This window comes from Penicillium expansum (genome assembly GCF_000769745.1).
Source record: "Penicillium expansum strain MD-8 chromosome Unknown contig48, whole genome shotgun sequence".
NCBI lineage: Eukaryota > Fungi > Ascomycota > Eurotiomycetes > Eurotiales > Aspergillaceae > Penicillium > Penicillium expansum.
The window spans coordinates 116340-131745 of NW_015971175.1; the positions used below are offsets into that span (position 1 = coordinate 116340).

The window sequence follows — 15406 nt, forward strand, 5'->3', positions numbered from 1 at the left end:
TGAAACATAAGTCGGTATACCGCAATGCTTGTGAATAGTGATGAGAGATAGCATGTCGCCAAGTATATTGTCTGAACCAAGCTGGCTTGAATGTCTCCACAGCCAAACAAATGCGTTGCATATAATAGACTACTAAAAAGAAGATGAACAACGACGACCCTAGGGCCCTTGAGATGCCATTCTCCGTGAATAAAGACAAGTTGATGGGCCAGTATCCCCACAATAATTGCAACTACCCCTGTAGCTAGCATGATAATGATCAAATCGAATAGTTTGGATGTAGCAATGGTTATTCCGACTCTCAAAGTGGGACAACTCCTATAGTGGCTCTAATTATGGCTCTTTGTATCATAAACGTCACAGCAAAAGAAGAACCGCAAGACAATGTTGGACAATACTCGTCATCCGTAGCCATCGGAGGATATGACCTAAAGTCAGCCTTTTTAAATATATCTAGGTAACCTAATGTGTTAATAGTTCATCTCTAAAACTGCTCAGCTATTTAGCATAAGTTTGGCGCCATGTTCAAGACATTCAAAAGTCTACGGCCTTTGGTTCCTTATACTCTTCTCTCATTTGACCGTTCCTTCTTCGTCCATTCCCAAAGCCAGGTCCTAACGCTTAAATTCAAGCGTGTGTGATATAAAACCCCGACTCACGATACCATATATCATGAACCTCGATTTGGATCATCAATACTCATCAGCCATGAGCCAATGTCTCTCAATTGCCCAAAGCACATTGAAAGCTCTGTGGTACCACTTGTATACCCTCTGGCTGTTCGTCTTCAGCGATTTCAAAACTATTGTAGCACCAAGTACGATTTTCGGAATCACAAACGCCTGGGCCGCTTCAAAATACGACCCGCATGTTCCAGGAGCGCTATCTCCTCCTAAAACCTTCAGCGATTCTCCAAAGTCAATTCGAAGAACTCTGGCGGCAGTATCATGGCTTCTGATCAACTTGATCCCATTTGCCATCAACAACCAGCGGGGTGAAAGAGCCATTGCCGAGGACAGTTTGAACAAGCCATGGCGCCCCTTTCCTCGCGGTCGGATTTCTCACCAGTGGGGCACACGAGTCATGGTCACTCTATATATACTTGCCCCGATATATAGTATTGCATTCGCTGGTGGGGTCCGACATTCTGTGGCTTTGATATGGTTAGGGCTGTGGTACAATAACTGGGGTGGCGCAGACAAGAACCCGGTCATTCGGAACATTATCAACGGACTGGGGTATACCTGTTTCGCATCGGGAGCGATGGAAGTGGCCTTGGGCGGCTCTTTGCTCTCTCTTCACCCGCTTGGGTGGTTGGGACGGTGGCTTCTTGTCATCATCGGGATTATTTTCTCTACCGTCCAATTGCAGGACATGTCCGATCAACCCGGCGATGCTAAACGCGGTCGGCGAACGGTGCCCCTGGTCTGGGGTGATACTGCAGCGCGCTGGACTATTGCTTTACCCATGCTCTGTTGGGGAATATGGTGTCCGATATTTTGGGGTGTTTCGTCTCTTTGGTTCACTATCAGCATGGCATTGGCTTCGCTGGTGGCCTTGAGAACTCTGATGGTACGTTCTATTCGAGGGGATAAACAAACGTTTCGACTTTGGAATTGTTGGATTGCGATCATATATATGCTGCCTTTATTTTCCGAAGGATCTCTTCAGAGCAGACTTTCGAGTCATGCTGGGTAAGAGGAATGGATATAAACCAATTGCCACTCTAGTATTTTGATACCGGTATTAGCATCGACACATACGCCTAGATTGCCAAAATTTCGATCTCAATACACATCTTTTCATAATCAATAGTCTTATATCCATCTCTTCTATTCTTCGGTGATAAGAATCCCCTAATGCCGACATGACCTTATCCCCGCTAAACTCCCGCCTAGGCACCCCGTCATGACGTTGGCATTCTTTACATACTTAGAGCCATTCTTTTCAGCTTGTTTTTTGTTTTTTTCTACAATCATCAATTAAAATATTATTCACTCATCATGGGTTTCCTTTACTCACAATTCTTTGTCACTCCCACATATCCAACACAGTCTTTCGCACATCAGACGGTGCTCATCACTGGCGCCAATGTCGGCTTAGGGCTAGAAGCTGCAAGGCACATCACGCGACTAGGCGCAGCACGAGTAATCCTGGGTGTTCGAAATGTGGCTGCAGGCACAGAAGCAAAGGAGCAAATTGAGAAGTCTACAGGTCGCCTAGGCGTCTGTGAAGTGTGGGAGGTTGATCTGGCTTCCCACGCCTCGGTCCTTGCCTTTGGCGAGCGCATTTCCAAGCTCCCCAAGCTCGACGCAGCCATCCTCAATGCAGCACTTGCCACAGCGGAGTTCAGTACTGTCGAGGGTTATGAGCGAACTGTGACTGTCAATGTCATCAACACTCTACTCCTCGGTCTTCTCCTCCTACCAACTCTGAAAGCCACACGACAAAAAACCCCATCGCACACACCCCGACTTACCTTCGTTGTGAGTGAGGTACACGCATGGGTTGACTTTACAGAATGGAAGGAAGATGAGCCAATGAAGGTGGTCAGCGACCAAACAAAAGCCAAAATGGGCGAGCGGTACCCATTATCGAAGTTGCTCGAGGTGCTGCTTGTGCAGGAACTGGCGGGCCGAGTTCGTGGATCAGAGGTGATCATCAATATGCTCAACCCCGGTCTCTGCCACTCACAGCTGGGGCGAGAGGGTGGCTGGAAGTTCACATTGATGAAAATGGTATTGGCGCGGTCCACGGAGGTTGGATCTCGAACGCTAGTGGCGGGCGCTACAGCTGGACTCGAAAGTCATGGTGCATATATGCATGATGGATATGCGGAGAACACTTCGCTTTCACCTTTTGTGCGAAGTGACGAGGGGCGCCAAGCCCGTGAGAAACTATGGGCTGAGCTGTCGTCGATCCTCGAGAGTGTTCGTCCTGGGATTATGCAGAATGTCTGATTTGGTGGGACTTGATACTTGTTTCATGTAATTTCTATTGACAAATCAAATGAAAATGATTTATAAGACAAGGCTAGATCCCCTAAATTAATTCCTTCTCACCTAATATCCTACGGAATACTCCATACGTTGACTCCATCTGCAGCTGACTCTTCGTACCACAGCTACTCCAGAGCTGACCTGAGAACTATTCAAAATGCCGAAATACAACGCAGATCGGTGATGATCCTCAATGCCAGATTGGCCAGACTGGATTTAGAAACCTTTCTTTTTTTTAATTCTACCCTGTCTGCACCTGTCTTATTCGCAGAGGACCCCCAAACCACCCGGCACAAATTGCCCGCTTTTCTAGGTCAGACGCTCAGGCAGCCCATTTCCCAATACAATGACCTCTCACACAAGAGCAAACACTCCGTGAGCACGAAGTGATGATGCTGTACATAGTACATCTTGCAAGCTTCTAAACTTGCCGAACCATGCCTATGATTTGCTCAATTGATGCCCGTGGCGTCAATGACGAGGTTTTATTGACTGCCCACTTGGTTCAACAAAGGGATCGATGCCAAGGGGTATGTTCACAATGAGACAACTTCTGCATGCCCCTTCCCTGCGCAAGTTGCCTTACATTTAGGCCGGGAAAATCCCTAATCCTCAACTGCCCTAGTTGATTTCTCCACACTTGTTACAATTTATCTTTATCATGGCTCCAGTCCTGTTAGAACCCACACTTGTTGCTTCCCAGCCCAGTACTGCTCCATTGAAAGTAGCGGTCAATGGTACTGCTACAAACGGAGTTGGCTTCACCCTCAAGGCACGACCTTGGCGACTCTTGCACCTTGCCGATGTCCTCAACCCTCCCCCGCTCACCCAAGAAGAACATCCGGATATTCGCATCCAGCGACTACTTCAATTAGCCTGGGTCACCACTATCAGAGCCTTTTCCTGCTCGACAACCCTATACATTGGTCAAGACTATCTAAAGGGCCAATGCTACATAGGCGAGGCAGCTCATGGCTACTCGAAGCCGACCGTCCAGATCCACGTAGATCCTCATGATACTGTGGGAGACCTTTTCCGGGAGAGCATTGAAGCATTGGGCCCATTATCCCATGTTGGAGTTACAGATAATGTCCAAATTAGCCAGACTGAGCATTCCGGCTTCAATGTGGCAATCGTCTACCAGAAGCAACCGGCGGAACGCATACTCTCTGGTCAGGATGCCTGCGTTGGCCATTGTCAGGTTTGCTGTGGCATACCGGCGAAAGAACCATCGGAGGTAGACTTGATATTCACCGGTCTCCGTCTTTCAATACGCCATACTTCCGACGATAGGTTACACGCCCGGTTGGATGTTGGAAACACTGGGATTGGACTGCCATTAGCTACAAGCCTCTTGAATAGCTTCAACCAGGCCCTCTCATCAATTGACGGCGCATCTACTCAGACGATCGGTAGCCTCGAGCTATGCTCGGCGCAAGATCGTGACCAGATTACCCAATTCACTAAAGACATCGGCCCTGCCAATGATGCCTTGCTGCATGACCTTTGTTTACAACACGTGAAGACAACCCCCGATGCTCCCGCTGTTCGCTCTTGGGATGGGGATCTGACATATCGCCAACTCGAGGATTTGACTTCTCGGTTGGCACATTGGCTAGTGGGACAAGGTGTTGGACCAAATATCTATATCGCGTGCGCCTTCTACAAATCCACCTGGGCTGTTGTGGCCAGACTGGCTGTCCTCATGGCTGGCGGTGCATACATATGCGTTGATGGCTCTGACCCACCACCATACCTTGCATCCGTCCTCGAACGCACCCAGATAAAGATCATGCTCACCTCAGCTGGGTACAAGGAAAAGTTTGCCGATCGGGTCGAAACTATCTTCGAGGTCAGCGATGCCTCCGTTTCCAGTTTACCATTGGTGACTTCAATCCCTTGTTCGACCGTCAAACCCACCGACCCTTGCGTGGTGCTCTTCACCTCCGGCAGCACGGGGAAGCCAAAGGGAATTATCCAAGAGCACCGTAGCTATGCCTCCGCGTTGACCGATTACATCCGAGTCATGGGCATGGGACCCCATTCCCGGATGTTCCAATTCGATGCATACACCTTCGACATCAGCAACAACGACTTCCTGGCGCCTCTTATGGCCGGTGGATGCTGCTGTGTTCCCACTAGATCTCTGACTATGGACTCGCTGATGAATGACATGAATGATCTGGAGGGGAACATGATGTTCATAACACCCTCAGTTGCCATCGACATGGAACCAGACCGCGTACCCACACTGGAAATGATGTGTATCGGCGGTGAGCCAGTCTCAGACGCCGTATTAGCAAAATGGCTGGACCGGGTGCAAGTGGTGAACCAATACGGCATGGGTGAGATAGCTTCTATGTGCGCATATAACCGCAATCTCCAGATGGGTCGCGGGTCAGTAGTCGGTCGTCCTGGTACTGGTGCAATCTGGATCGTCAATCCTGATAACCCCGACCAACTGATGCCTGTCGGAGGTGTGGGCGAACTACTTATCGAGGGCCCCCATCTATCCAAGGGATATTTAGACCACGTCTCTGGAAAGTCAGAGAATTTCCTCGCCACACCCCCAGTCTGGATGGCCCAGCTGCACACCGACAGGCCGAATCATCGCCTCTATCGATCCGGAGATCTGGGACGGTACAACCATGATGGGACGGTCGAGCTGATGGGTCGCAAAGATAGCATGCTGAAGCTCGACGGAGCGCGCGTCGAGGCTGGTCAAGTGGAGTATGTTCTCCGACGCAACCTATCCACCGGCGATGCGGCTGTCGTGGATATTCTCGGCGCTATCGATGGCGAAGCCGATCCCATTCTGGCCGTTTACTTATACTTGGCGAATAACCCAATGAACATGGAAAACGGTCCGGATGAAGAGATGGAGTTCCGTCCGATTAGCAACAAGCATGCTGTGCATGGGCTAACCCTGTCGCTGAGCGAGGCCGTCCGTCAGAACTTGCCCAAGTACTATGTTCCTGCACTTTACATCCTCATTGATAGAGTCCCGCGCACCAAGTCTAAAAAGACAGATCGGCGCAAGCTTCATATGTTGGGACAGGCTTATTACATGGAGCATCGGGATGAGCTGGAGGACATTACTGTTTGGTTGGATTGGAATGAGATATAAACAGGGCTCATTAACTCCTACATCAGGTGGGCCTTTGGTTATTTGATATATTTTTTGGTATTCATCTGTGAGGATATCGTATGAAAATCAAAACACCATATGTATGTATGTTTGGACGTTTATTCTTAGACCTAACGGTCATGAAAGATCGAAAAGAGCCCTTTTGCGGCCGGCTATGACACCAACATATCGATCAGAATGCTGTTTTCTTTCACTTCCATAAAGGATAACAGTGTTTTGTCAACAAACAACTTTGTATTGCAGTGCTTCTATTTCTGCTCGAAGATTTGTTTTTCGAGTGGCATATGCGCGAACCCGAATTCAGGATGTGCTGTTCAGATGACTTCATTTCTGATCCGGTTGACGGTGTGGAAATTGGGCATATGCGTGTGGTCTCGCTCTTGGCGCGATTCCATCCTCACCCGTGATGCCCTTCGTCTCTAATAATAAAGACATTTCGAAATCATATTCGATCCAGTCCTGCGCGCATTCATATCCACCAACTGGCTGGCCTAATTTGACTCAGAATTCTCAGAGGCGAGGAATGTGGGTGGTCGCAACGGACATAATAACCCCGCGGATAGCGCCGAGACCGTCCACGGCGGCGCCACCGCGCAATGACGGCTCCCAGTGTAGCACAGCCGGCACTAAAGGGAGGAGGGGCCCCTGCGGAGGGGGTAATAGTTGCAGCAAATTGTCTAAAACGGCCAAACAATAATGCATCGCCACCGGCTCTCATCGATCATACGGCCAAGCCACGGGGACCGACGGAAAGAACGCATGCTTCATGTCCTGGAACGTTACATCCTCATTCATCATCATGGAAGAACCAATCGCAAAGCCCGCATCAGGGTCTACGGGCAACCAATTTGATGTCATGCGGGTACTCCCATCTGGCATCTCGAGTGGTGTGAGACATTCTTCGTCTATTCGTGATTGTCGTCGGTGCGGGGAGCTGAGAGTGTGGGTCTGACCATGAGCCTGATATTGGGCGTCTAATGCCGAGGCCCCGAAATCCGACGGCCCGAAGTCGAATTGCATGTATTGGGCATCGTCGTGCTCGGCTTCGCCTTCCCATACACTTGATGAAGCATGGCTGGAGTCTGGGGACGCGTGGGGATCTGAAGTTGGAGATCCGGGGAAGGGGAAGGCGAGGGTATTTGGGATGGGAGTCATGAAGAGCGCTCTTTGTGTTGCGAGCTGGAGATCTGGGCGGGGATGAATCGGGGGATTCTCGGTGGTTTGCAAGGGGATTGATTGGCGGAGTGAGAAACTAGTTGCACATGTTAGTTACTTAGTTCTGAAAGTGCGGTTTTTTAATTCTTGTCTGGCCGTTCTTGGGATTTCTGGGTAAAGGATTGGGTAGTAATTTACCTTGTAGTATCCGTCTTCTTCCCTCCACAGTCCTCTCTCACTAGACCGGCGTCATACCACATTTGCGGATATGGTTGAAATGCGGTTGATTTAACCGGATATTCATTGACCCAGTTGAATTGGTCGGTAGTCCAGGAGGGGTCCAGTCCCTCCTGCATCGGCAGAGGAAAGTCGCTGGCGATGAAAGGGTGTGGGCTGAGTTCATCGTGTTGTCCCAGATGTGAATCAACAAGACCCTCCATAGGCCAGGAGGTAATCTCGTAGGGGAACTGAGCTTCGGTCATGGTGGATGTGCTGTGTTTTCCACAGGCTGAATGATTATGGCGCAAGTATAGGAGGCAGGGCAAAAATGAATTGAATTTTTGGTTGGAGTTGGAGTCGAAGCTTGAAGTATGAAGCTTAAAATATTTTGAATCTCCGTGAGACCTTGCTACCAGCATAGGGAGAAAAGCAAAGAGCAATTCCCCGCAAAACCGGGGGCATGCTGGACTTATTTAAATAAAAAGAAAAAACTTGAATCCAACATCGAACCAGGTTGAGGAGCTGTGGAGTTGCGGAGAAGCTGGGGCAAAGCTCCAACGGCAAAATATCCCCAGAGACCGCATGATCCCTTCAAACTCTTTAATTAACCGATTTCCCCGGATTTTACGGTCAAGGCCGTGCATTCGGGGGAGTTGGTTGTCCAATCGGTGAATTCTGGTACCTCGGCATCAAGAATTTAATCGAGACCCCCGCCGTTGAGCGGGTAAATTGTGAAGGCTTGAGGGTTGAAAAACCCAAAGGAGAACGGGGAATGACATCGGCCTCGTTTCAAGCCTTGGTATAAATCGATATAGAGTTGTGATGAAGATATTATGGACGCCACAAAGGAAAAATGGACCGAGGTGCCCTCAAGGGTAAATGGTAAATTATATACTTGCAGAATTGTCCGCTCTCAAATAGTTACATAGAAAAGAAGCTTTCACACACTGAACGCCATATATCCAAGAAAGCCACCCCAAAACTGTACACGAAGCAAACGTATAAAAGTAGGATCCTGTCAACCCCAAGATTACGACCTCGGGAAGATCGGCCGTGGGGAAAAAGGGTTCCCACCGCTCCCCTCAGGTACGAAAACCCGCAGGACGCGTGGTTTAGCTCCGTAGGGTGCAGCGATCGACAGGAACAGAGAAATACTAGCTGGACCTGCTTCTGCTTGTGGGGTATTTACAGGGCTAGTCCAGTCCCCTTTCGCGTCCAGCGGTAAAGTGCAAGAACCGCTTTTCGGCGATGCCGAATTTCACTTGGGTTAACCGGGCGACCCCGAGCCTGGGCAACCGCAGAGCGCATCACTTGCCGGAAGCTGCGCTGGTACTCCGTGTTGAGGGTGACGACACACGATTCTGTGGCTCGGATCATGGTCTCGCAAGCGTTGAGTATCCCCTCGCCAGCTTCCTTTTGCAGGCGCTCTACGATAAGCAGCAGGAGAAAACTACCTTGCAGCAGCTGGATGCCGAAGAAGTAAGGCATGAAACTAACGTCTGGGTCGAAGCGGAGGATTTGTTGCACGGAATCGGCGGCTTCCAGTGCGTGTGAGATGGTCGATGCAAAAGCCGGGGACGATGTCCAGAAATCTTTGTCTTCGATAAGTGAGACAGGGTCCCACTTTCCGACAAGCAGGATATGGAGGACGTGGGTTAGGTAGGAGGAATAGGCAATGACGGTTTGGGTATGCCAAGAATAAGCCTGAGACAATTGCGGGTCGACAGGTTCTGGATTGTGGGTGTAGGCAGTCGTCGATGAGGCCGCTGGGTCTGCCGCTGTCGCCGCCGCAAAGGTAGTGAGACTAGCTTTGTAGACCTCAAGTTGGCGCAGCACTTCCGACACGTGAACCTCCCACGCTTCTTTTCCTTGAAGCCGGACACCAAGAGTAGGATGGTTTCGCGCCTGGTTTAAATCGATCAGTTCGCCAGTGATTGTCATGAGCGGGAGGAAAAAGCCAAGAATAGAGTGGTCGTGGCAAATGAAGTTGGGGAAAACGCGACGTTTGTTTTGGTCGCCCGACCGGGGGCACTGAGGCCCATCTGGACGAGGACTATTGCTGTGAATGATCCCTGCTTGCCAGCAGCTTTCATCCAGTGGAAGCAACAAGTCTTCGCTCTCGGCATCGAGTAGGGCTAGCGGGCGATTATAGCACAATGCGAGATGGCGGTCCATGATGTATAGCAGCCACCAGGTTCTGCGCCGCTCTTCGCGGTGCTCTTCTGTAATAGGACCACTATGCAAGTCATGGTTCTTGTCACATACACAATTCAGGCTTGAGCGCGAGGTACTCGAATACTCCAAACCCAGTCCACCTGGGGAACCAGGCCATCCGCCTAGGCCGTAGCCGAAGGACGGACTTGAACCATCGCTCATGCTGTCGATATTGGGTGTTATTTCCATCTCTTGGTTCAATTTAAGTTCGCGAGCTAGTGTAAAGGCCGCATGCCACCTAGGGTGGAGTTAGTGGAGAGGACAGGGGATAGGAACAGGGGTACGACGAACCATCTCATACTTGCAGCCTTCTGTTCACTAGAAGAGATAATTGAAGCCACATGGATATAGGTAATAACATCGTCTAAAGACCCAGCGGGGCCTACCAGCCCTTTATCGTCACCGACTCCTTCAAATGGGTGGTGAGCCCCAGCTGGAAATTCGTGGGTGGTCGCGTTTTCGGCGGGTGATGGATTTTGGTCTTTGAACGAGACATGTATCAAAGGTCGCAGTAAGCGAATAATTAACGCACAGAGAAACTGGCATATCTTTCTCCGTTGTAATGGTGAGATAGATAATGAGAAGGCGCGATCATCCACAGCAGCTACCCAGAGCATACTTGCCAGCAAGGCAGGACTAGTTGGCCTAGGGCGATCGACACTTAAAAAAGAGGTCTTTCGTAGGACGTAGCAGTGGATATGATGGCACACAGGATGCATATGGGTTGAGAAAGCACTGGTAAAGTACAGTTCAAGCAGATCGCACACCAGTCGACGTGGGAGGTTCGATTCGAGGAATGGCATGAGCGGTTCCAACACAGGGTACTTCAATGGCGACCGGGAGGTCGATGGATGTCTTTGCCTGGGAACGTTCGCCCCCGACACAGATGGTATGGGAGGGGCGCGCTGGACTGGTCGGTGGCCAGCGAAATCAACCGGATTCCAAATATCCATCAACCGAGGCAGAGGCGCGTCACTGCCGCCCGTACCTGCAAGTAGATCATACGAGTCTGGCGACAGATGTGCCGCTGAAAGCCATTCCTCCGTGATATTCGCGGCAGGGCCTGCCCGCTGCGGCTGTGGACGATCCGGCACAGACCGAGGGTCTTCAACACTGTGCGCCGAGACGGCGCTGATCTCATTTGTTGCCGGCGATCGCTGGTGGAAGGTGGATGCAGGAGAATTATTGTCAACTGGCGACAGCACCTGCTGCGACTGCGACTCGCGGTTGTATTCCCCATCAGCCTGTTTCCCCTCGGTGGGGTCTTGGGCTGTTTCGTCCTCGGCATTCGCCTCTCCATTTTTCAGTTTCGATCTCGCGATACGTCCTCGTTTCCGGCGCTCGCGGGTAAATTGGCAGCTGATATCACCGCGCAGACATCTCGAGCAGGGGAAAGCACGGTCGCATCGTACACGGCGAGTATGGCATGAGTCGCAGGCGACTCTGTTTCGGCGCCATCGTCGCTTTCCATTTGCTAGCTCAACCTCGACCGAGTCGGGACCCGGAGACGGCTGATCACCCTGGGACTCCATTTCTGGACGTCATTGGCAAGGTCAAGTGTAGAAAAAAAAGCAGAAGAGAAATGAAGAATGTTGCGGGGAAATGGCACTAATGTCTCACCCGCAATTTGACAATTCGACTTGGCGAATTTCTCCAGCTTTTTTAGCTTTTACTTTGCACAAAAGTACGAAGTACGTACATCTCATCTGATCAATATTGATCACAATGCGCTTAATTATTATTTACTTGTTCAACACTCATTATTTCTTAAGTACACTCTTGAACCGCTCCAAAGCTCGATCTCGACTCTCAGCGTGGTCCACAATGGGCTTGGGGTAGCCATTCTTCTGCGCAATGGCCGCCGCCCCCTTCGCATAAGGTTCGTGGATGGCTTTGCCAGACACCTCGCGCAGTTCCGGCACCCAGTGACGAATATAGTCACCCTCCGGGTCAAATCGCTCACTCTGGCGAAGAGGATTGAAGATGCGGAAATATGGCTGCGGATCCACACCAGTACTAGACCCAAATCCCCACCCGCCGTGATTGGATGCGAAATCGCCATCAATCAGATTCTCCATGAAGTAGCGCTCGCCACGGCGCCAATCAAGCATCAAGTCCTTGGTAAGGAAAGATGAGACGACCATGCGTGTGCGGTTGTGCATCCACGCGCAGTGACGGAGTTGGCGCATTGCTGCGTCGACGATCGGGAAACCTGTCTTGCCATCGCACCAGGCTTGGAATTGGTCTTTATCGTATTCCCATTCAATGTTGGTATGCTCAGGCTTGAAGCATTTGTTCATACTATAGGAGGAGTTCACATTAGAATGGGAAAACTGTTGGCCTGTAAGATAAACACGTACCAAATGAACGGCCAGTTCACCAAAACATGCCTGTAAAAGTCACGCCAGGCCAGCTCGCTGATCCAGGTCATGTACCCGGGATCATATCGATCGAGGTGACCTTTGTTGGTCCTTTTTGCTGTCACGACAGCAGTTCTTGCGCTGAGCGCTCCGCATGCAAGGTAGGGACTCAACACCGAAGTGTGCTCACCAGACAACATGCTCCGCAACTCCTCATACTTTTTACCTTTCTCCTCGAGGAATGTATCCAGTCTCTGGAGAGCTTCATGCTCACCAGCTGGGTAAAGTCCCTCGAAGCGTTTCTGATCTTCGTCCGACAAGATGTGAGTTTTAGGCGCGGCTGGCACCTTGCAATCAAACAGGTCTTTCAATTGCCGACGCGCATTCCCTGGGTTTGAACCTGGTTCCTCAGAGATCTCGAGGTAATCCGGGTTCTCTTTCAGAAACGCCAACCAAGAGCGATACCATGGAGTGTAAACGGCGTACTGTTTTCCTTGCTGGCTAGCCAGCGCTCCCGGAGTGACCACACATGTATCATGTGTGGGGTTGAAATTGATATCGCTGTCCGCGCAAAGTCTAACAAGCTTAGCTTCACGCCTCAGTTCGTCAACCTCATACTCGATGTTCGCATGCAGGCTTTTTGCGCCCCACTGTTGACACAATTCCACAATCCGTTCCGGGATCGCCTTCCGTTTCTCCTGTGTTTCCATGTACAGAGGGATATCCAACTCCCCCAGATCCTGCTGCAATCGCTTGAGCGTGCGCAGGGTGAAGTCCACTCGGGCGGGGCTAGTCAAATGTGCAGTCCAATCTTCGGGAGAGACGATGTAAAGGCCAATCAATGGGACCTGGTTCTCTTTCGCAAATTGATAGGCCGTGTGCAGTGCCCTGCTGTCATGGAGCCGGAGATCGGTCTTGAACCAATGTACCACGGCGCTACCCACGTCGATTGATCGGCGCTTGTCGGCGGTTTCCCGGCAAGCTTTCTGTAGTGTTTCAATGGGGCGTTCCAGCTCGCCATCGGTGTATGCTTGGCAGCGCTCGTTGTTCATCTCGGGGGGATAGAATTGGCGTAGGACTATGCCGAAATCCTCGGTTTGCTTCGCATTTGGGTGCGGTTGGTGCAAGTCGGGACGACCCTTTTTGCTGGCGTGCGAGCCATTGGGCTGTTCAGCTTCTGGCTCGGTGGCCTTCCTCTTTGGTGGCATAGTTGATAAGTTGCGAGCAAGCTGGGCTTGCAATTGACAAGAACGAAGCAGTCGTGGGATTGATCGAGAATAGCAGAAAGGCAGATTCTGCATTACCGTGAATAACAGGAAAAGGGAGTGTTAAAACGAAATCCTCATTCGATCCAGCCCTGGAGAGATCGAGATCGGGTCCAGATCGGACTCTGACGTCATCCGATCTGAACCCCCGATCGCGTCCCCGTATCTACGGCTCTGCACTTGCTTTGCATTCTTTGAACTGCCATGCCAATGATGCCAGCCCTGAAGTGATACGAGTGTTACTACGGAGGTCATGCCAGTAATGCCAGCGATATCACTCCCCGGTCCAGTTTTTGGTCAGTAAGCAAGCTCGGCTTACATAGTACAGCAGATCTGCCGTTCGGCTTTCGACCAACCAGGCACCAGATGTGAACAACCTTGTGTTCCAAGTCTAATCCTTTTTCCTTGCAAAGACCTGCAATATAGGGGGTACTTCCATTTCACGCTTGTCTTCCTCCGTGGACTCCTTCTCAACCAACTATGGAGTACCTCTCCCTACGACTGTATCTTTCTCAAATACCCAAACCTCAAAGCAAGGGGGATCGACAACCGGGAACAGAAATCAAGCCACAGATCAATAATGCGATGAATATCAGGGGTTTCAAGGGTGTTCATCCCTTTTTGATATGACTTCTACAATGTTTCCAACTTTGGAAGGTTGTACTTCGTACAAAATCTCCCGAACTGGAATCCATGGCTCGGGAACTTCCCCATCTCTCAGTCAACCAGTACGCTTTCGCCAATTTCCCCACAAACCCGAGGAGCTGTCATGGAATCAGGTGCATCAGGTGTTTTATACATCCTATTCGCCCCCGATATCATCTTAAACTCTTCCCGCCACTGATCTGTCCATATCGAATGAACTTTAAGCTTTGTCCTCGGAACTGCAAAAAAAATTAATAGTTCCCTTCAATCCCCAATCTCTCCCTGTCCTCAATCCCCCTATATCTATATCTCATATTCATCTACTTCGTACCCCGGAGGACAACCCGCAATGTCCCTCTATCGCCAATGGCCACCGAAAACGCCAACAGCTTTGCAAGCTCCCTCATCCACAGCTACGGTACATCCGATTTAACCCGCACAGGCGTATTCGCCGCCTTCGCCGCTTTAGCCTGGTACAATGCCATCGAACTTGTTATCCTCTGCTTATTCTCCTTCAAGCGTTGGCACGGCATCTACTTTTGGAGCCTACTCATCTCCTCCGTCTGCATCGTCCCGTACTGCCTCGGGTTTGTCCTTCTCTTCTTCCCAATTGGCGTCACTCCCTGGGTATGCGTGACCTTCATCGTCCTGGGCTGGTACGGCATGATCACCGGCCAGTCGGTCGTGCTGTGGTCGCGGCTACATCTCGTACTGCAGAATAGGAAGCTACTGCGCGGTGTTTTGTCGATGATCTGTATCGACGCTGTGCTCTTGCATATCCCGACTACAGTTTTATTGTACGGAACTGTTGCTCATCCGGCAACTCGCTGGGCACGCGGGTACGATATCATGGAGCGTGTCCAGCTGGTCTGTTTCTGTGTGCAGGAATTGATCATATCCAGCATTTACGTCTGGGAAACGGTCAAATTGCTTCGTCTCAGGCCTGAAGGTCGTCCACAGGGAATTTTGAACCAGTTGCTGGTTATCAATATCCTCATTCTTTTGTTGGATATCTCGGTCGTCGTCATCGAATATGTCGGCTACTATGCTGTGCAGGTCTTGTTCAAGCCTGTCGCGTACAGTATCAAGTTGAAGCTTGAATATGCTATCCTTGGTAAATTGGTCGCGGTTGCACGCGGTGCCTCGGAAAGCCAGGAAATGGACTCCAGTACGCGGGAGATCTATGCAGTTAGCTCGTTTCCGTCGGATAGAGATCGGCCTCGGAATCTGGAGTCGCCGATGCGGGATCGTCGCCAGTACAGTCCGCCGTGGTTTTGGGAAGGGAGGAGCTCCGGTCATTCTTCATCTACTTCATCTGGTGTTCTCCGGAATCCATGACATCCTTCTAGCTGGCGTTTTGGCTCTGGCTTCTGGCTCTCTTTTACTCAGTCACATTTGTTG

The 15406-nt window shown here is 50.6% G+C and overlaps 5 protein-coding genes across 5 annotated transcripts; 3 read left to right on the top strand and 2 right to left on the bottom strand.

Moving 5' to 3' along the window:
- Positions 1–708: 708 nt before the first annotated feature.
- Positions 709–2960, top strand: PEX2_017760 (Short-chain dehydrogenase/reductase SDR; the record flags this gene model as incomplete). The annotated part of the gene is made up of 2 exons (XM_016739051.1): positions 709–1572; positions 2055–2960. The coding sequence occupies 2 exons, from the start codon at positions 709–711 to the stop codon at positions 2958–2960; spliced, it is 1770 nt and encodes a 589-aa protein (XP_016602938.1).
- Positions 2961–3660: 700 nt separating this feature from the next.
- On the top strand, positions 3661–6126 carry PEX2_017770 (non-ribosomal peptide synthetase; the record flags this gene model as incomplete). Its single annotated transcript, XM_016739052.1, has 1 exon — positions 3661–6126. The coding sequence occupies one exon, from the start codon at positions 3661–3663 to the stop codon at positions 6124–6126; it is 2466 nt and encodes an 821-aa protein (XP_016602939.1).
- A 531-nt stretch (positions 6127–6657) lies between these two features.
- PEX2_017780 (uncharacterized protein) lies at positions 6658–7784 on the bottom strand (the record flags this gene model as incomplete). Its single annotated transcript, XM_016739053.1, has 3 exons — positions 6658–6792; positions 6892–7399; positions 7501–7784. 3 exons carry the CDS (start codon positions 7782–7784, stop codon positions 6658–6660), a joined length of 927 nt encoding a protein of 308 aa, XP_016602940.1.
- A 922-nt stretch (positions 7785–8706) lies between these two features.
- Positions 8707–13303, bottom strand: PEX2_017790 (Cryptochrome/DNA photolyase, class 1; the record flags this gene model as incomplete). The annotated part of the gene is made up of 5 exons (XM_016739054.1): positions 8707–9973; positions 10027–11267; positions 11436–11465; positions 11511–12036; positions 12096–13303. The coding sequence occupies 5 exons, from the start codon at positions 13301–13303 to the stop codon at positions 8707–8709; spliced, it is 4272 nt and encodes a 1423-aa protein (XP_016602941.1).
- A 1068-nt stretch (positions 13304–14371) lies between these two features.
- PEX2_017800 (uncharacterized protein) lies at positions 14372–15343 on the top strand (the record flags this gene model as incomplete). The annotated part of the gene is made up of 1 exon (XM_016739055.1): positions 14372–15343. The coding sequence occupies one exon, from the start codon at positions 14372–14374 to the stop codon at positions 15341–15343; it is 972 nt and encodes a 323-aa protein (XP_016602942.1).
- Between the last annotated feature and the right edge of the window lie 63 nt (positions 15344–15406).